At 40.5% G+C, this 23,551-nt stretch overlaps 2 protein-coding genes across 7 annotated transcripts in view; both read left to right on the plus strand.

The window, feature by feature from the left end:
- LOC126728951 (uncharacterized) overlaps positions 1-23,551 on the plus strand; it is a 47,138-nt gene that overhangs the window by 19,500 nt on the left and 4,087 nt on the right. Inside the window, exons 1-2 of one of the 6 annotated variants that reach the window (XR_007656428.1) lie at positions 16,912-17,485; positions 23,193-23,318. The exons of 4 other annotated variants lie outside the window; for them this stretch is intronic. The gene's annotated coding sequence lies outside the window, so the exon portion shown is untranslated. Of the gene's footprint in view, positions 1-16,911; positions 17,486-23,192; positions 23,319-23,551 lie in introns of those variants that run through there. One more of the 6 variants, XR_007656429.1, reaches the window with a different exon arrangement.
- Positions 17,898-21,088, plus strand: LOC126728949 (G-type lectin S-receptor-like serine/threonine-protein kinase At5g35370). Its single transcript, XM_050434716.1, has one exon. The coding sequence runs from the start codon at positions 18,130-18,132 to the stop codon at positions 20,776-20,778; it is 2,649 nt and encodes an 882-aa protein (XP_050290673.1). The 5' UTR covers positions 17,898-18,129; the 3' UTR covers positions 20,779-21,088.

The raw sequence follows: 23,551 nt of genomic DNA on the forward strand, positions 1-23,551 counted from the left end.
AGAAACGTCCATGGATAATAGCACCACTCTATAAGTTAAGCCTCCCATGGACGACATGATCGTCCATTAGGGTCGTCCATGAGCAATCATCAGGTATCCTTGGACGACCCAACTGTCCTACACCAGACGGACGAGAGTGCAACACTTAGTTCGCAACTATCTCAACAAATCCTTCGAATAAGTTAACTTCCGTTAGCGGTTACAGTTTTATATCCGTTGAGGTAGTTAACTCCGGACTTGTTGGCTTCCGCAAATCCTGGGGAGGTTATTGGACAAATAACCGTCCCAGGCTCCCTATATAAGGGACCGGTCTGGACCCGACAGCGGTAAGAATTTCTCTCAGACAATTTTCCAAAATACTTGGAACTTCCTTCTCTACGAGACTAACTTTTCCATCGGAGGGGGTTCGACCGGTCTTCTCCGGTCTCCTCTTTGATTGTGTTTTGTTCCTTGCAGGCCTTCAACCGTTTCGATAGCCCACCGAAGCCAGGCCATCCACCTTACTGATTCGGAGCGATATCAGTTGGCGTCGTCTGTGGGAAAGCGAAGGTTGTTTTGCGACTTTCTTTTCCGCGACAAAGGGTTAGGATGGTCAGGACCAGGTCAAGGGCTACTAGCCCTGGCCGTCAGGGAAGCAGAGGCGCTTCAAGTGATCCCCAGCGTGATCGCCAATCTGCACCAATCATGCAGACGTCGTCCGTTCAGCATGTGCAATCCATGGCGGCTGCAATGGTGGAATTGACTTGCCAAAACCAGGAGTTGAGAATGGAGATCAATCAGAGAAGACAGACACGTGAGGAACACGCACGACAGACACAAGGCCATGGTGACAGAGAGAATACTGAGATTGGAAGTCAGTTTAGAGGCACCACTTCACGGGTGATACCACACTTGAAAGAGGAGGTGGACCAAATGAAGAAAGTCATGGAGGAGATGAAGGAGAACATGAGGAGGACGAATCCTATAGAAGATTTGGTCCACAGAACTGACTCTCCTTTTACGGCTTTCATCAATGGCCACCCTCTACCGTCAAAGTTCAAACTGCCTTCCCTGGACTCGTATGATGGGACGCGTGACCCCTTTGATCACATTGCAACATTCAAGACGACAATGCACCTTCAAGGGGTCCCTGATGAAATCATGTGTCGAGCCTTCCCTACTACCCTTAAGAGCCCTGCACGAGTTTGGTTCAGTAAAATACCCCCAAGTTCCGTAAGTTCTTTCGAAGAGTTGAGTAAATTGTTTGTTAACAATTTCATCGGGGGACAAAGGCACAATCGCTCTTCGTCCAACTTACTGACCATAGAACAAGGGGAGAACGAAAGCTTGCGGTCATTCATCACTCGCTTCAACAGAGAAGCCCTTAGTGTGGACGAGGTGGACGACAAGCTTCTACTGGCAGCCTTCCACAATGGGATTAATTCGGATTTATTTATCCACAAGCTATATGAGAAGGAGCCTCAAACCATGACCGAGCTCGTCCATTCAGCTCAGAACTTCATGAATGCAGAAGATGCGATCATAGCCAAGAAGAGGAAAAGAGCTGAAAGGATGGAAACGCACCCAGTTCGACACTCAGAACAAGCCCCTCGTCCAAAGAAGGGACGGACGGAAGATAGGAAGGAACGAGATAACAGGAAGACAGGTCCCTTGGGAAGAAGCCAGAATTATACGCCCCTGAACGCTCCACTTGATCAGGTGCTCATGCAAATCAAAGACGATCCTTCTTTAAAATGGCCAGAGAAGATGAAAGGGGATCCCAATAAGCGCAATAAGAACAAATATTGTCACTTTCACAGGGATCATGGGCATGACACGGATGAGTGTTATGACCTAAAACAGCAAATTGAGAACCTTATCAGACAAGGAAAGTTAAGGCACTTCGTTGGAAGGGATCATAAAGATGAGAAGTTGAAAGGCAAAATAGAGGAATCATCCCGGCCCCCACTAGGAGAGATAAGGATTATCGTCGGAGGGAACTCGATGGGGCAATCTTCCAAGTCGAAGAAGACGTATCTCAAAGCGGTACAAAACGTCCAGCTCTCTGGACGATCACTAAGGACGAGATCAATGGACGAGCCAACCATTTCCTTCACCGACGAAGATGCTGAGAGGATCCATCAACCGCATAACGATGCGATCGTCATTACACTGCTTATTGCAGATTATACAACCAGGAAAGTGTTAGTTGACAATGGAAGCTCAGCAGACATATTGTACTACCCTGCCTTCCAACAGATGAGGCTTAGACGGGATCAACTTCGTCCAGTCTACTCACCACTGATAGGATTTGGAGGAATGAAGGTGCAGCCCGTGGGTACCATTACATTACCAGTGGTGGTAGGGTCATACCCGCAACAGATAACCAGGGAAGTCAATTTCCTCGTGGTAGACTGTATCTCTTCATACAATGCCATTATTGGAAGACCAACTCTTAATAGTTGGAAGGTGATAATCTCTACCTACCATCTATCAGTCAAATTCCCTACGGAGTACGGGATAGGGCAAGCACAAGGAGATCAGTTGGCAGCTAGAGAATGCTACTTAGCCATGATGGCTTTGGATGAACAGGTGCAGACAATGAGCATCGAGGAAAGAAGAGTTGTTGCAGAGCCCACGGAAGTATTGGAAGATGTTCTTTTGCAAGAAGATGATCCCGAGAAATTCACCAGAATTGGAACAGGTATGAAGGAGAAGGCAAGAAAAGACCTCATCCAGTTCCTGAGAAAGAGTATCGACGTTTTTGCATGGAGTCATGACGACATGTCAGGAATCGACCCGAGTGTAATCACTCATCGATTGAATGTGTACCCCTTTTTTAAGCCTGTTCGTCAGAAGAAGAGGGTATTCGCTCCCGAGCGGGATAAGGCGATCAAGGAAGAAGTTCAGAAACTGACCACAGCACAGTTCATTAAGGAAGTCTATTACCCGGATTGGTTAGCCAATGTGGTGATGGTGAAGAAAGCTAATGGAAAGTGGAGAATGTGCGTAGACTTCACTGACTTGAACAAAGCATGTCCCAAGGATAGTTATCCTCTGCCAGTCATTGATCAATTGGTGGACTCTACTGCTGGACATCAGTTGCTGAGCTTCATGGACGCCTTCTCAGGATATAATCAGATCAAGATGGATGAAGCTGATCAGGAAAAAACTTCCTTCATTACTAGCCAAGGTTTGTTTTGCTACAAAGTGATGTCTTTCGGTTTGAAGAACGCAGGGGCAACTTATCAAAGGTTAGTGAATCACATGTTTCGTCCACAGATAGGACGGAATGTGGAGGTTTATGTTGACGACATGCTCGTGAAGAGCATAGACGAGGGAAGCCATCTAGATGACCTATAGGAAACCTTTGAAACACTTCGGCGATATAAGATGAAGTTGAACCCAAGCAAGTGTGCATTTGGAGTATCGTCGGGAAAGTTTCTGGGGTTCATGGTCTCGCAAAGAGGAATTGAGGCGAATCCAAACAAGATCCAGGCTATATTGGACATGGAACCACTGAAGAGTATTAAGGAAGTCCAATCCCTCACAGGACGAGTTGCCGCTTTGAACAGGTTTGTTTCGAAAGCCACAGAGAAGTGTTTACCTTTCTTTAAAGTCCTTAGGAAGGCATTTGAATGGACGGACGAATGCCAAAGGGCCTTCCAAGACCTGAAGGACTATCTCACAACTACCCTATTATTAAGTCCATCCGTGCAAGGAGAAGAACTGTACCTATACTTAGTGGTATCCCCACACGCCGTAAGTTCAGCTTTAATCAGAAAAGAGAGGAAAGTACAAAAACCGGTGTACTACACTAGCCGGGCACTCAGAGGAGCAGAGGGAAGGTATCCGCTCATAGAGAAATTGGCTTTTGCACTGATAACGGCTTCTAGGAAGTTAAGACATTACTTCCAAGTTCATGTCATCAATGTCATGACGGACCATCCGCTTAAGAAGGCAATGAACAAGCTGGAAGCCGCAGGACGACTGATTCAGTGGGCAGTGGAACTTAGTGAATTCGACATTCTGTACCAACCGAGAAATGCAATAAAGGCTCAAGCCTTAGCAGATTTCATCGTAGAGTTCACTCCGAGTTACGAAGACCTGGGGGAAGGAGAGTACAATAACAAATGGGTCGTCCATGTAGATGGATCGTCTACAATGTATGTTGGAGGAATAGGAGTTGTTTTGCAGTCGCCAGAAGGAGACAAATTGAAATACAAGGCTCGTTTGCAATACCAGACTACTAACAATGAAGTGGAGTATGAAGCCCTTTTAAAGGGGTTGGAGCTGGCCAAATCTGTAGAAGCAGACTCAATACTTGTCTTGGGAGACTCTCAATTGGTCATAGGCCAAGTAAATGGGACATGTGAAGCCAAGGAAGACAGAATAAAGAAATATCTAAGGAAGGTAGTACGCCTTGTGAAGAAATTCAAAAAAGCAGATTTTGTTCAAATCCCAAGGGAAGAGAATGTGGAAGCAGATACTTTGGCGAAGGAAGCGTCTGCGAATGAGGCGTTGGACGAAATGGATGATGTACACTACATGCCAAGTATAGACCTTCCAGAACTGATGCAGATAGAGGGAGAAGGAAATTGGATGACCCCAATAGTGTCATACTTAAAGGACGGAAGGCTTCCAGAAGAAAATGACGAAGCTAGGAAGCTCAGGGTCAAGTCAGCCAGGTATGTACTTATGGACGAGGTGTTATACAAAAGAGGTTTTTCCCAGCCTCTCTTAAGATGTTTGGCTCCGAACGAGGCAAATTACATGTTGAGGGAGGTTCACGAAGGAGCATGCAGAAACCATTCGGGAGCCAGATCACTCGTCCATAAAGTCATCCGTAGCGGATTCTATTGGCCAACCATCCAAGCTGATGCTAAAGCATATGTCAAAGTATGTGATCAATGTCAACGCTTCAGCAACATTCCCAGATAGCCAACAGAATATCTCACGCCAATGATGACCCCTTGGCCTTTCGCGCAATGGGGACTAGACATTTTGGGGCCCTTTCGACTGGAACTCGGCAAATGAAGTTTCTGGTGGTGGGAATAGATTACTTCACAAAATGGGTGGAAGCCGAACTCTTAGCTAAAATTACGTAGCAGAATGTCAAGAACTTCGTCTGGAAGAACATTGTATGCATATTCGGAGTACCTAGAGTACTAATGTCTGACAATGGACGACAGTTTGACAACACACCTTTCAGGGAATTTTGTGAACAGCTTGGAATGAAGAACCATTACTCCTCACCCTCCCACCCACAGGCCAATGGCCAAGCAGAAGTAGCGAACCGATCCTTGCTAGCGAGAAAAACCTCTTTTATATAAGATGTCTTTTATCAGCACGAACCGTGATGCCTGGACCTTCAATTTTCTGGCGGCACCTTTCTCATCCGGTAACACCCCGACCTTTAGGTAGGCGATCAATGGCGTAGTCCAGTCACCCTCAGAGTCCTCAACCTGCATGTTTGTTTCGTTATCGATTAATGAGGATGTTTGCACAAACGACAATACCTGTTCGGGGACCAATACAAACTCGGCTGATGCAGACTTTGCTAGTTGGTCAGCCCACCCATTCTCTTCCCTCGGGATTTGAACGAATTTGACTTCAATACTGTTGATTCGGTACTTCACTTCTTCCAAGTATTTCTTCATTCTATCGTTCTTGCACTCGTAGTCGCCATTGATCTGACTTGTTACTACTTGCGAATCGCAATGGACAATTACGTTCTCCGCTCCTGTGGCTTTTGCGAGGTCTAGTCTCGCCACTAAGACCTCATACTCTGCCTCATTGTTGGTTATTGGAAAATCCAGGTGGATCATGCATCGTATTGTGTCTCCCTGCAGAGTTCGTATTACGACTCCATCTCCTCCGGCTCGCCTGTTTGAGGATCCGTCTGTGTAGATTTTCCACTGTTCCTTTACTTCTGCCAATTGGTCCTCCCCGAGGGTAAATTCGGTGACGAACTCAGCTACTGCCTGTCCTTTCATGGCCGTCCGCAGGCGGTATTGAATGTCAAACTCGCTTAGCTCTATTGCCCACAAGGCCATTCTTCCTGCTGCTTCCGGGCTGTTCATAGCTTTCCTTAGTGGCTTGTTTGTTAAGACAATGATTGTGTGTGCCTAGAAGTACGGCTTAAGTCTCCGTGCAGCTATTACTAGTGCGAAAGCCAACTTCTCCATCTGGGGGTACCTCTCCTCTGCACCACGGAGTGCACGGCTGGTAAAGTAGACAGGTTTTTGTATCCCGTCCTCCTCCCTTACTAAAGCTGCGCTCACTGCGGCATGCGAGATTGCTAAGTAAAGGTAGAGTTCTTCACCTTGCACGGAAGGACTGAGCAATGGTGGAGATGAGAGATACGCCTTTAAGTCGTTGAAGGCCGCTTGGCATTCATCCGTCCACTCAAATGACTTTCTTAAGGTTTGGAAGAATGGTAAGCACCTGTCCGTCGCCCTTGAGACGAATCTGTTTAGGGCCGCAATCTTTCCATTTAAACTCTGGACTTCTTTGACCGTCCTCGGGGGTTCCAACTCCATTATGGCCCGTACCTTCTCCGGGTTGACTTCTATTCCTCTCTGGGACACCATAAAACCCAGGAACTTTCCCGCCGTGACCCCGAACGCACACTTGCTCGGATTTAGCTTCATGTTGAATGATCGAAGTGTGTCGAACGTTTCTCGAAGGTCGTCTAGATGATCTTTTTTGCGCAAGCTTTTGACTAACATGTCGTCAACGTAAACCTGAACGTTCCTGCCTATCTGATGTGCAAACATCTTGTTCATTAGCCTCTGGTACGTTGCTCCGGCGTTCTTGAGTCCGAAGGGCATTACCTTGTAGCAGAATAATCCCTGGCTGGTGACGAAGGAGGTTTTTTCTTGATCAGATACATCCATCCGGATTTGGTTGTAGCCCGAGAAAGCGTCCATAAAGCTTAGAAGCTGATGTCTTGCATTGATAATACAAGAGTAGTAAATATAACAACTTCCACCATATAATTATAATATATATATACACACACACATTGGCGGAGCCAGGGGAGGGCGAGAGGGGGCAAGTGCCCCCTATGGCCTCCCCAAAAACTCCTATATAATATACCTATAAAGCAATTTGCCCCCTGACAAAATTTTTCTATCTCAACTTTGCTCCTAGCATAAATAAGAAGACTTCTTTGCTTTTAAAAGAAAGCAATCTAATGTCCTGTATAAGTACATAGCATATTTTCGTCTTTTTCCAATGAAAACAAAGTTCAATGGTTCCACATAAGACTAAAAGCTTTGTCCTTTTGACAAGTTTCCAAACTACTAACAGTAAATAATGAATTTCTACAATTTTTTTCATAACAAATTTCATAATTGTCAGAGCAATACTATATAGTATATACAGTATTTTTCACAATAAATTTCATAATTGTTGAACATTTAATTTTCATCTAGGCCCACCACTTACACTATTTTATTGTCTACCAGTTATATAATTCCTAGTGTCAACTTGTGAAAATACCAACTCTCCTCTTTGTGGGTTCTACATAATCATTATTTTATATAAAAAAAAAAATGGCCTACTTATATTCATATATACCACTAAAACCATAGCCTCCACTCTTTTTCTTATTTTTTTAGTTTTTAATTTTTATTTTTATTTTTTGCTATAATCCAAATTTTAACTGCTTAAAAGAATAGAGAAAAAAATATTGAATTCAACATTATTTTTTAATAGTATTCAAGGCAATGAGGATACAAAATTTCTAGTACATTGTTATACTCTTAACACTTTAAAAAATAATTTATTTTAAGAAATAAAATTGATTGTTTAAACTCTATTTATTTAGATTAATCTCCAAATTACATTGATATATATTTGTGTATTTAGGTTGCTATTAATATCAATTAATTTTTTTAGATTAATTTTGCTTTCAACATTGTCCCCCCTAAACTGAATTCTTAGCTCTGCCACTATGTATATAAATAAATAAATAAATAAATAAATAAATAAATATATATATATATATATATATATATATATATTAATAATTCAGTTGTCGGGGGAGGGTTGATTTCAATTAATTACAAAACTTTTTTTTTTTTTGAGAACAGGTCAGAAATTTTATTAAACTAAAAAGAAGTACATGTATAAAGCAAAAACTTGTATAAGTCCAAGGCCAGCTACATGCAGCTGGCCATAGACTGAGGCTACACTACCGTAGCTAAGAAAGGACCCATACTAAACAATTAACTCTGTAAAGAAAACTTGTATAAATCCAAGGCCAGCTACAAGCAGCTGGCCATAGACTGAGGCTACACTAACGTAGCTAAGAAAAGACCCATACTAACCAATTATCTCTGAGACGCCATCAGTTTTTGGTACTCATCTAGTAGACTCTCTGCACCGCTTAGGATAGTCCTTGGGTGGGTTTGTTTATGTTCAAAATAGACCTTATTTCGGGCATTCCAAATAGACCATGCCACTGTAGCCCAACGTTCAAGGTCACGTTGATCTAAGCTTTGCACCATGAACCCGAACAGTAGGAAGAAATCCCGAGCCTCATTGTTGCACTTCTTTATCTTTCCCTTTACCAATGCCCAAACATTCCTGGCAAGCGGACACTCCCACAAAATATGCCCCGTGGTCTCAGGTTTCTGCTTACACAAACCACACACCACCTCAACATGAACCTTCCTTCTATGCAGATTGGCCCGAGTAGGTAAGCAGTCTGAGCACGCCCTCCAAATGAAATTTTTGACTTTTGGGGGAACATTCAAAGTCCAGATTTTCTTCCAGGTTGACTTGTTCGACCTAGCCTTGGAATGCTCCACTACCTGCTGTTGCTTTAGTCGAAGTGCAACATGGTAGGCAGTCTTTACTGAGAAGGTCCTTGCCTTATTCTCCATCCAAATGAGGGAGTCTCGAGCTTGGAGATTGTTGAGGGGGAGAGCTAGAATCTCAGTCCGGGTTCTAGCCGTGAACAATGCGTGAATCTTGCCTCTGTCCCACTGTCTTGTGTCCTCATCTATCAAATCACTAACTTTCAACTCAGGAGCGGGTTCACCGTTGAAAATAGGGTCATGGGACAGCCATTTGTGCGTAGTGACACCAATATGCTTTCCGTCTCCAATTTTCCATCTTGATCTCGCAATGATCACCTCCCGAGCAGTTAGAAGACTCCGCCATACGAAAGAAGGATTGTGTCCCAGCTGGGCCTCCAAGAATGTGCAGTTAGGGAAATAACGTGCTTTGTACACTCGATAAAACAAAGACTAAGTGCCCTGAAGCAAGCGCCATGCATGCTTGGCCAACATTGCAAGATTAAAAGCGTCGATGTCCCGAAAACCCATACCTCCTCTATTCTTGTCTGTACACAACTTCTGCCAGCTCACCCAATGGATCTTTCTCTCATCATATTTCTGTCCCCACCAATAATTGGCTAAGGTCGAGTTGATAGCGTCACACATAGCTTTTGGAAGCCTGAATAAGCTCATGGAGTAAGTCGGTATGGACTGCGCAACTGTCTTTATAAGTATATCTCAGCCAGCCTAAGAGATGAATTTCTCCTTCCATCCTAACACTCTCTTAGCAACTCGCTCTTGGATCTCTCTAAACGTGGTTGTCTTAGCTCTACCCCCTACCATCGGCAAGTCCAAATACTTCTCGTAATCCATCATGATTTTGGCTCCAAGCAAACTTCTGATCATATCCCGAGTGTCATGTTTGGTGTTTCGGCTAAAAAAGAGGGATGTTTTCTGTCGGTTAATGGCCTGTCCAGAAGCCGATTCATATTGAGCTAAGATGTTGAGCACTTGGCACTCTTGGACCGTTGCTTGACAGAACAGTAGACTGTCATCGGCAAAGAGCAAATGTGAGATGTGCACTCCATGCTGACAAGATACAACCCCTGTAAGAGACCGATTCTCTTCCACCCTACGGAGCATTGCAAACAAACCTTCGGCACAAAGCAGGAACAAATATGGCGAGAGGGGATCACCTTGCTTGATTCCACGAGAGGGTTGGACCAAACCACGAGGCTCTCCATTGATGAGGATTGAGTAAGAAGCAGTGCAAACCGTTTCCATAGCTAGCCGTATCCAGGTATCATCGAACCCAAGTTTGCTCATCATATTCTGTAAAAACACCCACTCAACCCGATCGTAAGCTTTGCTAATATCCAACTTCACCGCCATCTGACCTCTCTTTCCCTTCCTCTTATTTCTCATCCTGTGTAACAACTCAAACGCTACAGTGGTATTATCAGTGATCAAGCGATTAGGAACAAAGGCACTTTGAGCATCAGAAATAATATTAGGCAATATTAATTTAATGCGGTTAGCCAAAACTTTAGAGAATAAGCGTGATACCACATTGCCTAAGCTGATAGGGCGATAATCTGAGATGTACTGGGGCTCATTCTTCTTGGGGATAAGAATAATGTGGGTATAGTTCATCTTGTGCAAGAGGTGGCCCGAGTTCAAAACAGAAAGAACAGCTCTAACCACATCGTTCCCTACAATATGCCAGTATTTTTGAAAGAAGAATGGGGACATTCCATCAGGGCCCGGTGACTTGGATGGGTGCATTTGGAACAAAGCTCGTTTTATTTCCTCTGGTGTGTAAGGTTGTAGCAGTTGTTGGTTCATGTCAGGGGTTACTAGTCTTTCCACTGGGTCCAGAACAGTCTCCATATTTTAGGGTTCAATTAATTACAAAACTTTGATGCGTTGCCTTTTAGTAATGGAACATACAAATATCTATTTTGCTTCTACAATAATAAACATAAAGTAAATTCCCGTCCTATCTTTGATTTCCAACCAACGAATATTATATATATATATATATATATATATATATAGAAGATTGAGACTAAACCCGATTGCATCTTGGAGGTTAGTAATACTATGACTATGTGTCTGTTTGGGAACAGCTTATTTAGCTGAAATTGAAAACTTTTTGCTGAAAGTAATATAGATAAAAGTAAAAGTTAGCTAAATAGTACAGTGGAATCCATGAATAGTACCAAAAAGTGCAGTAGGACTCATGAATAGTAGTAAAAATAAGTTGAATAGTACAAAAAGCTGACTTTTTAAGCCAATGCCAAGTGCATACTATATTTTTTTTAAGAAAAAAGATCGAACTTGTCAATTAAGAAAAGCCATTTAAGTCGACCTGAAGTACATGAATAATATCTGGTGGTATATCCTCCATCCAAATTTGCATTTGAGAGAAAGAAATTGCTCGTCTCACTAGAGAGTGAGCTACAGTATTACAATGCCTACGAACATGAGAATAATGTATTTTTGAAAAATAAGAGGCGAGGTACTGAATGCCTTTTACTATGTGGCCAATGTTTGACAGAGAGTGAGAGTTGTTTTCCAAGGCTGAGATGAGTATCTGTGAGTCGCCTTATAATATTATCTGATGAAAACCAGTCTCCAGTGCCAATTTTAAAGCCCTCTGTGCTGCCATAGCTTCCATTTCAATAGCTGTGAAAGTGGTTTTTTGCGAGAGAGCGACCATGACCTGTCCCTCTTCATTGCGAATAACCATGCCCAAACCAGCACTGTTTTCTGTTGTAAATAGAGCACCATCGAAGTTCACCTTTTAAGTATTACGATTCAGAGCTTGCCAACTGGTAGGTGGTCAGCCCACTAGGGTTACTGAGGAGGAATTGTAGAGTTTGAACTCACACAACCTTTCTTTTGACTGAGACAGCAGCTCATTAAGGGGGACTGTAGATTTTCCGAGGCGAAGATTATTTCTCCGATTCCAGATTGCCCACGCAGCCATGGAGAAGAGCATAGGGTCCTTATTTTTCGCAAAAACACAACCCATTAGATCAATAAACGATGTTGCTTGATGTAGGCTACTATGATTCTAGAGATCAACTTTTGTCCACAAGTTTAGTAGCTTCAGACAGTGGTACAAAGCATGGGCCACATCTTCCTTTTGGTTTCGGCATTGCTCATAGAGGTCCTCACTTATAATTTTCTACTTCATCAAGTTCATCTTGGTAGGTAAAGAATTTTTTGACGCTCGCCAAACGAAATTTTTCACCTTACTCGGAACCTATAAACTCCAGATAGCTTTCCATAATGGCTTCAGGTACTTGAGGTTAGATTGGCTAGGTTGTGAGTTCTGGTATTCATGCTGCAAGAAAGTGTATCCTAATTTTACTGTGTACTCCCCCGTGGGATTGAAAGGCCAAGTAAGGGTGTCTGCTTGGTCTATGTAGCATAAAGGAATTTTTTTGATCATGTTTGCTTCAAAGCTTAGCAAGTTGGCATCCAAAACTTCTTCCTTCCACATTCTGTGCTTTTGGTCAATGAGAGCACTGACCTTGGCATCAGCCAAGGCTCCTGTATAGGGTAATACAATTTTTGGGGAGTGTTTTACTGAAAGCCAGCGCTCACCCCAGATTGTAGTTGATCGTCCATCACCAATCCTCCAAACTGCACCTCTTTGTATGACTTCCCTGCCCTTGATAATGCTTTTCCACATATATGAGGCTGAACTCGGGTTTGTGGCTTCCATGATTGTATAGTTTGGAAAAAACTTGGCCTTGAAAACTCTATAAAATAGTGAGGTTTTATTGTGTAAAAGGCACCAAGTTTGTTTGGCAAGGAGGGCATCGTTGAACCTTGAAAGATCTTGAAACCCATTCCACCTTGTGCCTTCATTTTGCATAGATCTGCCCATTTAGTCCAGTGCACTTGGTAGAGTACCTGAATTTAAATACAATAATATTGCTTTAGTAACATCAGTACCTACCAAAGACCAGTAGCTTTGATAAAACAGTGGCGGCATACCATCCGGTCCAAGTGACTTCAAGGGTGCCATCTGTTTTAATGTATCCTTAACCTCCTCTACTGTAAATTCTTCCAATAATTGCTTATTCATGTCATCGGTAACCATTGTAGGGATTTGTTCCAAAATTCAATCAAAGTTTTCGGGTTCATTAGAAGTAAAGAGTTGTTGATAAAATTTCACCACTGTGTCCACCACTCGGCTTGGATGAGTGCACCATTGGCCCCTTCATCAAATAGGCCTTTGATGTAATTTCGTCGTCGCCGCTGTGTTGCTTTACTGTGGAAGAACCGAGTGTTTTTGTCACCATCACACATCCATTGAATCTTTGATCTTTGTGCCCACATTTTTGCCTCACGGTCCAGGAGGGTAGTAATTTGTTTCTCTAGGTATTTCATTCGGCTAGTGCTTCCTCCATTCATAGCAATCTGTTTTGCCTTTGCTAATAATTTTTTTTTTCCAGCTCCTTACGCACATTCTTGAAACTGCGTTTGCTCCATTTGGTCAATTCTTTCCCGCAGTCATCGATTTTTTTAACACCTTTAACTCCTCAGTTTCCCCATTGGCATACAACCGTGCTCGGTCATCCATATTTGCTCGAACTTGAATGGTCTCTGTTGTGCACAGTCCATCCCATTCAACACTATCCAAAGGGGTCGTATGTATCTGCTTCTAAGTGGTAAATCTTGGTATCCGGGAATAGAGAGAGCCAATCTGATGTTGCCACAGCTCTATCTAGATGCTCCCAAACCATATAACCCGCAAAGTGTTTATGCCATATGAATTCTGAACCCACAAATCCAAAGTCTAGAAAACCACATTCATCAAGTATATCTCTAAATGCTTGCATCTGTACATGTGGTCGAACTTTGCCCCCTAGCTTCTCTGATTGATTGGTTATTTCGTTGAAATCTCCCACACAAATCCAAGGTGCCGACCCCCTTGATTTCAGGTTTTTTAAATGAGCCCAAGCCTCATATCTATTTTATGTGTCTGGTTTGTGGTAAAAACCTATAAACCTCCACCCCTCTGCCTTGTTTTTATTCACTGTAATATCAATATGATTTTTAGAGAATGTTTCAATTGTTAAGTCAAAATCCTCTTTCCAAAAAATCACCAAGCCCCCAGCCTTGTTTCTTCTTGGAGCCATAAATTTGTGTTTAAACTTTATCCTATCTTGTATTAGAACTAGCCTTGCTTCGTCCATCCATGTTTTGGCTAAGAACACAACGGAGGGATCTTTTGCCCGCACCATATCTACGAGCTGATTTTCTGTTCGTTGGTTCCCAAGCCCTTGACAGTTCCAACATAAGAAACTCATTGGTCTTGGTAGAGCTGGGAACCAACCTCCGCTAATATCCTTTTTGTTGCTTCATCCACCCGAGAAACTATTTTTCTTCTTTTTTCAGTAACTCAAGCTAATCCTCCTCTCTGCCACTTCATTTTTCCCCCACTGCATCTTCCATAGTAATATCTGAACCTATGTCTGACCTGGCAATTCGTTTCCATCTCCCTGTATTCAATTCTAGGTTGTTTGTAATATCAAATAGCACTGATTCTAAACACAGGTTGAGAGAGGGGAGGGGTGTGCATGTGAGTACACTTTAGTTGAGGAGGCTCTCTCATTAATTGTTAGTGTTTCTAGAATATTTTCTTTGTTTTTACCCTACTGGTTCTCCAAAAATGATTCCCCATTTGTATCAAATTTGCCTAAATCTGGGTCTATTTCCTGAATTCTCTCTTCAAACAGCTCATTAGATAGCTTTCCTTCCATAAAATTCGGAATTGATTGATCCATGGGATTTGATTTGGGATGCAATGGTTCTCTCCCCTGAAAATCTGGAGCAATATCCTCTGTATGTGATTGCACCTCTGTTTCCCTTTCTAGCCTTAAAATCTCAGGTGACGGATCCCCCTTATGGACCACCACTACTGGTGGTTTCTTACTCAGTTTTGGAGGTGCTACCTTGGCCAGGTTGTTCTTCTTGGAATAAAATCCAAGGACAACTACCACATTCCTCCGAATGGTGTAAAAGGTGGTGCACGTATCCATAGACCATACTGTTGGGACTCTGGCAACAAATTACCTTCGCTTTCAATTCATAGTTCGCAATCCCTATTGGCGTGTGTGAGGCAGCCACACCAATAGCATAGATTGGGAAGGCATTTGTATTTGAAAGATACCCACAATTCTCTGCCATTTTTGAGTGAGCTTAAACGTCCACGACACAGATGTTTGGATTTATCCACCACGACATGAACCCGTACAAAGCCATCCCCTTTCCACATCTGTGACGTCAGTAGGTCTACTCATTGTGCCAATAGTTGTACAAATTTTTCCGGCTATATTTCATGTTCTGAATTTGACTGGTATATTGTGTACTTGAACCCAAAAAGTAACCATGTTAAAATTCATATCACATAAGTCAATATCCTTATTGTAACGTTGCAACACCATAAGGTGTTTATCAAAACTCCAAGGTTCTATCGATAATATTTTTTCCATCTCCTCCTTGTTATCAAAAGTGAATAAAGCTACATGATCGTCCTCCTTTTTGACCTTGAACCCATTTCTCGACCTCCAAATCAGGTTAAAAGTGTTTGCAATAGCATCAATATTTAATGCACGCTTGGTAAAAAATTTTGCTGCAAGAACAAATTCTGGTGCTACTTCATCTTCAGTCAGGCGAAGATCAGATCCTTCCTGCTCTGAAAGAGTTAGGCAACTCCAGGATTTGGTGAGGTCGTCCATCGTTGATATTGTTTCCCAAACCCCAAAAAGATAAAACCACAAAACCTAAGGTAACACTGTTACCAAAGGGACGAAAAAACTCCTTCAAAGAAGGGACAACAAATTCTACGACCTAGGAGAAGACGGAGCACCCTCTTTCGCTAGCGAGGAGAAACTTTCGCCTAGAAATCTTTTGTGTAGCTCGATTCGCCAAATGCACACTACATATTCAAAGTTATTCAGCAAAAAAGAAAAAGAAAAAAAAAAAAAAAAAGACTATATATTCAAAGTTAACCAATTATTTCCTATTCTAACTCGAGTACGACCTTAAGGCATAAACGTCTACCGCTGCCAAAATTGTTAACTTATGCTCCATATAAAATCCTTTTCTTTTTTTTTTTTTTTTTTTTTTAAATGGGAGAACAATCCATATAAATGTAATGATTGCAGCTTTGAATTTGGACTTTGGACTTTGGACTTTGGACTAACTGTCCACTAATTCAAAAGCAACCTTAAACAAGAATCAGTCAAAATGAAAAGCAAACTAAACTCTAAACCCAACATTTTTTTTTTTCCTTTTAATGATATGATTAATAAAAAAAAAAAAAAATGACTTGGAATGAAAAAAAATAAAAATAAAAAAAATAAATAGAGTCACGGTGTCTTTACTCTTTATAATCAGGTACCAAACGAGGGCACTCATAAGATTTATATATATATAATCTTTAGAGATTTTTTTTTTTTTTCTTTTTAGAAGCAAATCTTTAGAGATAAGATCAAAAAATTGAAATTCTAATATTTTATTTTTAGCACTTTTCTTAAAATGTGTGAAGGGATCAATAGACATTAGACAATAGTAGCTTCCATGAAATTATATAGTGCTTTTAATATACTACGCCCTCATTATATAAAGGTAATCATTCTACCTATCAATCTCACACATGGGCTCACCCAATGTAATGCACAATTATTTCTTGCATTTATCTTATCTAAACATAATCATAATAAAATATCTAATAAAAATAAGATATTGCAATCAATAAATTTAGAGATATTACATTATTAACAATTTTTTCCCTAAAAATTGATATAGCTTGTTGTGATTAGTGCATGATAAAAGTGATATCATACTGAAATCCCTGTAAATTGATATTATGAGTGGATTGAAACTTTTGGGTTTACATCATGCCTCAAACTAATGAGTCCATCACTTGAATACAATTGCGAGGGAAAAAAACATTATTACACTGATTTCGACTTATCATATTAATAATGATGAAAACAAATTGTGGAAGATGTGTATTTAGCCATTGCTCTAATACAATTCTTGGAAGAGAAATTGTGAAACTTTTTGTTATTACTTTGTGTTATTTAAATTTTAAGATTTTTAGTGGAACAAAACAGTTGCTTTTAACCGTATTACCTACCGAATGGTTGAACTGAAACAACATTGTCATGTGAAAGAGAAATGAGCTTCAGTCTCTTACTCCCATTACCATTATCAAACCAACCAAACCATTCCTCGTACCAAAACTCAAATCTAAACGCAAACCCATCTCTCTTTCCCATTCCACATTCACTCCCTTTCTTCTCTCTCACTCACACTCACCGATCTCCAACTCGTTCCAACTCAGTGCACGAAGGACGAGTCCACTGGACCCAGAACTCCTCCAAGAACCATCTCATTGTTCCCGAAACACTTGTTGTACTCACATTTTCCACGCTCTTTCTCTGCCTTAGGCTCTTCTCCAATGCCCTTTTGCCCGATTTCCCTCGTCGTTGGCGAAACCTCATTGCATTTTCCGCCGAGGCTGAACTCAGAGCCAGCTCTTATCCTTGGCATTTATGGCAAGCCATTGTGGCTTACGAGTACCGCCGCTTCTTTATGCATCATGGGGTTGACCCCGTCGGCATTGCCCGTGCTGTGCTGTCTTTTTCGTCTCGTGGAGGTGGTAGCACCATTACCCAACAGGTGAGGTTGTATTTTGGTTGACTTGTTTGTTACGCGTACCATGTGTTTGATGGTTTTATCAATCAAGTTGGTTTTGTTTGTTTGTTTGACTTGTGGGTGTTGTATATTTAATCAATTATTATTATGTTTATTAATGAAGTCATTGATTTCTAAAGAGACGTATTCATTTATGGTGTTCGGGTCTTAGCTGGGATGGTAAGGTGGCAAGGTGGAGATGGGGTAGGCTGTGCAAGGTATATTTTAGTGATTAATGATTGAGTGCATCTAATATATTGTAAATGGTAATAGTGCACGATACAGCATTCATCTTAGAATAAAGAACCACCAAGTTAGGTCCTAAGTCCTAACTGCACAGAAATCTTTAAATCTTAGGTCCACTTTATTGGTATACAAGAGAGCAGCTGGTTGATGATTGTGTATGAGTGTAGCATTTAAGGAAATCAATCTTAGAATAAATAAATGTTCATTCAGGTTTGACTTGTTTAAAAAATTCTTATATCTTGCATCGGCAGCTGATGTTAGCACTAAATAAATATAATCTTGGCCTTCAATAAGAATCAAGTTGTTTCATAGTCAACACATAACCCTATTGGATTTGGGAGGAAAGAAATGGAAGTAACTGGAGGAAGTCATTTACAATCTCACCATTATGCTCTTCATGAAACCCTCTCCCAACTTCTCTTCATTCTTCATTTCATCAAACCTCTACATGGGATACTGTTTATTGTTCCTCACCATCTTCTTAGTCTTTCCTCCTGCCTTGAGTTTGTCATCCTTAGAGTACATACACCAAAATTTCACTGCTTCGGAATTTCAACATATTGACAGCAGTGGTGTTTTTTTGTCCTCCCGTAATGGCACATTCGCAGCTGCTATCTTTAACCCTGGTGTTCAACAAACCAACTTCTACTTTTGCGTCATCCATATGGCATCCAACGCCATCATCTGGTCTGCTAACCGTGATGCTCCCATCTCAAGTTCTGGTATAATGAATCTTACGACCAAAGGGATTACAGTTTCTGATCCATATGGCAATCTCAGATGGTCAACTCCGCCATTACAGTCATCGGTATACGCATTATTGTTAACTGAGATGGGTAACCTTGTCTTACTTGATCATTCCAATAGTTCTCTTTGGGAGAGTTTCCACTATCCAACAGACACAATTGTGATTGGACAACACTTACCTGTTGGGATGTATTTGTCTAGTGCTGCATCAGATTATGACTTATCATCTAGTATTTACAACTTCACAATAAGTACTTCTGATGCCTTACTGCAGTGGTATGGACAGACATACTGGAAATTGTCAATGGATACAAAGGCTTATATTATCTCAAAGTATGTTGTGAAATACATGGCAATTAACAGAACGGGTCTTTTTTTCCTTGGCCATGATGCATCGGAAGTTGTTATACAGGTCAGCTTGCCACCAGCCGATTTCCGAATTGGCAAGTTGGGTCCGTTAGGGCGCTTTACTGTCCATAGCTTTTCTGATGCCCAATGGGAGCAGGAATTTTCCGGGCTAGATTCTTCTTGTAGAACTCCATCTATTTGTGGCCAAATGGGATTGTGTACTGACAACTCTCCATCCATTACCCAAATATGTTCATGTCCATCAGGCTTCCATGCAGGTTCACAGAATATGAGTGGCTGTGTGCCAAGTGATGATTCTCAATCTTTGCCGCTTGCTTGTAACTCAACCAATAATGGCAGTTGGTTAAACTCATCTGTTGTTTCATTTTTGGGGCTTGGCTATGGTATAGATTATTTTTCCAATGATTTCTCTCAGCCTCTAAAATATGGTGTGAATTTGACAGTTTGTCAAGATCTCTGCTCAAGGGACTGTTCTTGCTTGGGAATTTTCTATGGAAACTCATCTGGTTCTTGCTACATGCTTGAAAATGAGTTGGGGTCCTTTACATCAAGCAATTCTGGTGGAATGAACCTGCTGGGCTACATCAAAGTCTCTGGATCAAATACAACAACAAATGACAATGGTCCTCCCCCTAACAGTTCTAGTAATCATAGAAAAGGGCTTCGTGTAGTTGTTCTGGTGCTTTTACTGTTCACTTCAATTTTACTGTTAGTGGCACTAGGTTTTCTCATTTGGATGAGATGGAAACTCTCAAAAACTAAGGAAATTAAATTAGGTGGCTTCAACTCACAGTCTTCTGAAGACCTGGATGCATTCTACATCCCAGGCTTACCTAAAAGGTTTGACTATGAAGAGCTTGAGGTGGCAACTGATAAATTTAGCACTCAGATTGGATCAGGAGGGTTTGGTTCTGTATACAAGGGGACACTGCCTGATAAAAGTGTTGTGGCCATAAAGAAGATAACCAATTTAGGCATTCAAGGGAGAAAAGAATTCTGCACTGAGATTGCGGTTATTGGAAATGTTCACCATGTCAATTTGGTTCGATTGAAAGGGTTTTGTGTCCATGGAAGACAGCGCCTATTAGTTTATGAGTATATGAATCATGGTTCATTGGACAGGACTCTGTTTGGTAGTGGACCTGTTTTAGAATGGCAAGAGAGGTTTGATGTTGCGCTCGGATCAGCACGTGGGCTTGCATACTTGCATAGTGGGTGCGAACACAAGATCATCCATTGTGATGTCAAACCAGAGAACATTCTTTTGGATGACCACCTTCAGGCAAAAATTTCTGATTTTGGACTCTCCAAGCTTCTAAGTCCTGAACAATCTGGTCTGTTCACTACCATGAGAGGTACTCGTGGCTATCTTGCACCTGAATGGCTTACCACCTCAGCAATCTCGGAAAAAACTGATGTCTATAGTTTTGGAATGGTACTGCTTGAACTTGTGAGTGGAAGAAAAAATTGCTCATTACGATCACAAAGCCATAGCATAGAGGATAGTGGTAGTGGTGGTGGTCACTTTTCATCGTCATCATGGTCAGGACTTGTTTACTATCCTCTATTTGCATTAGAGATGCATGAGCAAGGTAAGTACTTGGAGCTTGTTGATCCAAGGCTAGAAGGACGGGTGACAAGGGAAGAGGTGGAGAAATTAGTGCGTGTAGCTTTGTGTTGTCTTTATGAGGAACCAGCACTTAGGCCAAATATGATTAGTGTTGTTGGTATGTTGGAGGGTGGGATTCCTTTAGGTCAGCCAAGAACAGAATCTCTAAACTTCTTGCGCTTTTATGGGCGTAGGTTTATTGAGGCTTCCACAATAATGGACCCAAATGGTTCTCTATCTTATCCACAAGGAAATAGCTTACAGACTGGTTTTTCTTATATATCTTCACAGCAGATCTCTGGCCCAAGATAGTATTGAATGGCATTTTGTTTTTGCAGCTTATGTATAGATTTCTGTGAATGACTATGAAATGTATGTTTTCAGGAATTCTAGTTGTTGCCTACTCTAGAAAACTGAAATCTACTGTATCATTCTTACGTTTAGCTACAAAGCTCAAGGTGGATTGAGTGGCTGTGACCTTTTACACTTGTGTAAAGTGTTCTTTTGAATGTACAATATGATTCAATTCTATGTAAAGGTCCATTTGATCTTTGTATTTTCTAGTAAACATCTGAGTTATGTTATTATATCTTGTTATAGTAGATTGGCAGAATGGGAGACACTGAAATTTTGCTATGGAATGTCTTTTTACACTTACACACACACACACACACACATTCACATATATATATATATATATATATATTACGTGGCTGACACAGAATGTATCTAGGTAATTTTGCATTCCTATTAATTTTTTTTTTTTTTTTTTTTTTTTTTTTTTTTTTTTTTTTTTTTTTCTGAACAAGGGGCCCCTTTCTGTCTACCTTGCTGTCAATTATTTTCCTTTATCCTTGCCTATTTAATGGAAATTTATTTTAATATCTTCTTCATATGTTTTGTATTAATCTAGAGAGAGCATATGATAGAGTCCCTAGAGAGGTTATCTAGTGGCTTTTGGAATAGAAAGGAGTTTCTCTAAAGTATATTAATTTAATTTAGGATATGTATGACGGAGTGGTAACTAGTGTGAGAACAAGTGGAGGCATCACAGGTGAGCTTTCTAACTATTGATTTGCATCAATGATTAATATTAAGTTCATATCTCTTTGCAGTAGTGATGGATGAGCTCACTGAATTGATCCAAGCAGAAGTTCCTTCGTTTATGATTTTTGTAGATGATACAATTTTAGTAAATGAAACTAGATGTGGAGTTAATGCCAAGTTAGAAATATGAATACACACTTTAGAATCTATAGGCTTTCAATTAGTTCGGACTAAAATAGAGTACATGGAATGTAAGTTTAGTAAAAGTATAAAAAGAGACGTTGTAAGACTTGATGGCCAAAAGATACTAAAGAGAGGGAGCTTTTGATATCTTGGATCAATAATCCATAAAGATGGAGAGATTGAAGATTATGGAAATCATAGGATAAGTGCATGGTAGATGAATTGGAGAAATGCATTAGGAGTATTGTGTGATTGTAGAATACCTATTAAGTTAAAGGGAAATATTTATAAGGCTGCTAATAGACCAGCTATGCTAGATGGTATTGAACGTTGTGCTGTTAAAAAGCAATATATTCATAACATGAGTATAGCTGAAATGAGAATGTTATAATAGATAAGTGAAAATACACAAAAAGATAGGATTCGAAATGAGGAAATTCACTTAAAGATAGGGCTGGCTCTTTTAAACCGCCTGATTGACTCTATTTAGCCATAGCTCTTTTAAGTAAATTGCTAACTATCTTAGTTGGCCTAACATTTTTTGGTTGTAAATCTGTAAAGTTATTTGATTGCCTAATTTACTTCATTAGTATAGCTAGACAACAACAAAGCCTTATTCCCAAAACTTTGTGGTCGGGTTTCATTAGGATAGTGAAAGCTAATAAAAAATTTCAGTTTCTTTGATTGGTTATTTGAGTTATTCATTTGTTAGCCATTGATGCTGATTACAATAGTTAAAGCTGCAGAAATTATGAGAGTTCTCATATAGAAACTTTCTTCCAAATATAGTGGTAATATTTTATTGAAAACACAAACTGACAAATTTGTATCATGTTTACCATTAGCAGTCTCCACTTTGAAGCTTGCTAAGCTAATGTAACATTTTTACAAATTGATATTTAAATTGAAAAGTCTTATGATCTGATATCTATTCTGGTTCTAGAGTAGGACCCAATGCATGAAAAGGAAAAAAAAGGACACTAGAGATGGGAACATTTATTGTTCTTGGCCAATTGTATGGGAGAATTCTGTAACACGTTTGACTTCCATCAAGGCCTAATAGATATTGATGGAAAATTAATGTCTTAATATGATAGTTGAAGTAATTGAAATGGAAAATAGGAAAAAACCCAGGATTTTTAACACTAAATCAAAAGAAAATTCGGGTAGCTGCTTTTCAAAATTATAGGATATATTTTACATGGATAATGCTGTGAAGAAATATATTGCCATGTTTTTATTTTGATCAAATATCTTATACAAAAAGACAAACATTTGAATACTTCACTATGCATTTATATTGGCTTTCTTTTAAGGGCCCGAGACCTGGCCTTACGGTTGTTCTTGGCTTGAATCATCCAGTACCTTTGAAACCCACCCTTTATGTGGAGTCAAATATGAAGCTTGTTTTTGAATTCTTTTCATCTTTTGGTTTATTTCAACATCATGTGTTTTAATTAATATTATTTTCTTTCTGTTCTTGAAACACATTGCAGCTTGTCAAAAACACCTTCCTTAAAAATGAACGCACTCTTTCAAGAAAAGTAGTCGAGATGGTGTTGGCACTAGCATTGGAGAGGACAATGTCAAAAAGGAGAATTCTGAGCTGCTATATGAATAAGGTTTGGTCAACTATAGTTCTTTTTAATTAGGTGATGCTGTGTATTCTATTCCTCATGCGTTGTGTCGGGAGGGGCACCCGGGGGGGGGGGGGGGGGAGGGAGTAGGGGTGATCTGAGAAGTTCATATGAGATTGTATTTAATGTGCTTATGTCTGCACGTGAAAAGTTTTAAGGAGATGTTGACAGGATTTATTATAGTTGCATCGTACATTTAGTGTGTATTTGGAAGCATG

The sequence above is a fragment of the Quercus robur genome, chromosome 5, assembly GCF_932294415.1.
Source record: "Quercus robur chromosome 5, dhQueRobu3.1, whole genome shotgun sequence".
Classification (NCBI taxonomy): domain Eukaryota; kingdom Viridiplantae; phylum Streptophyta; class Magnoliopsida; order Fagales; family Fagaceae; genus Quercus; species Quercus robur.

Coding starts and splice junctions, on each gene's coding strand:
- LOC126728949 (XM_050434716.1), top strand. CDS start 18,130: ATGCTCTTCATGAAACCCTCTCCCAACTTCTCTTCATTCTTCATTTCA.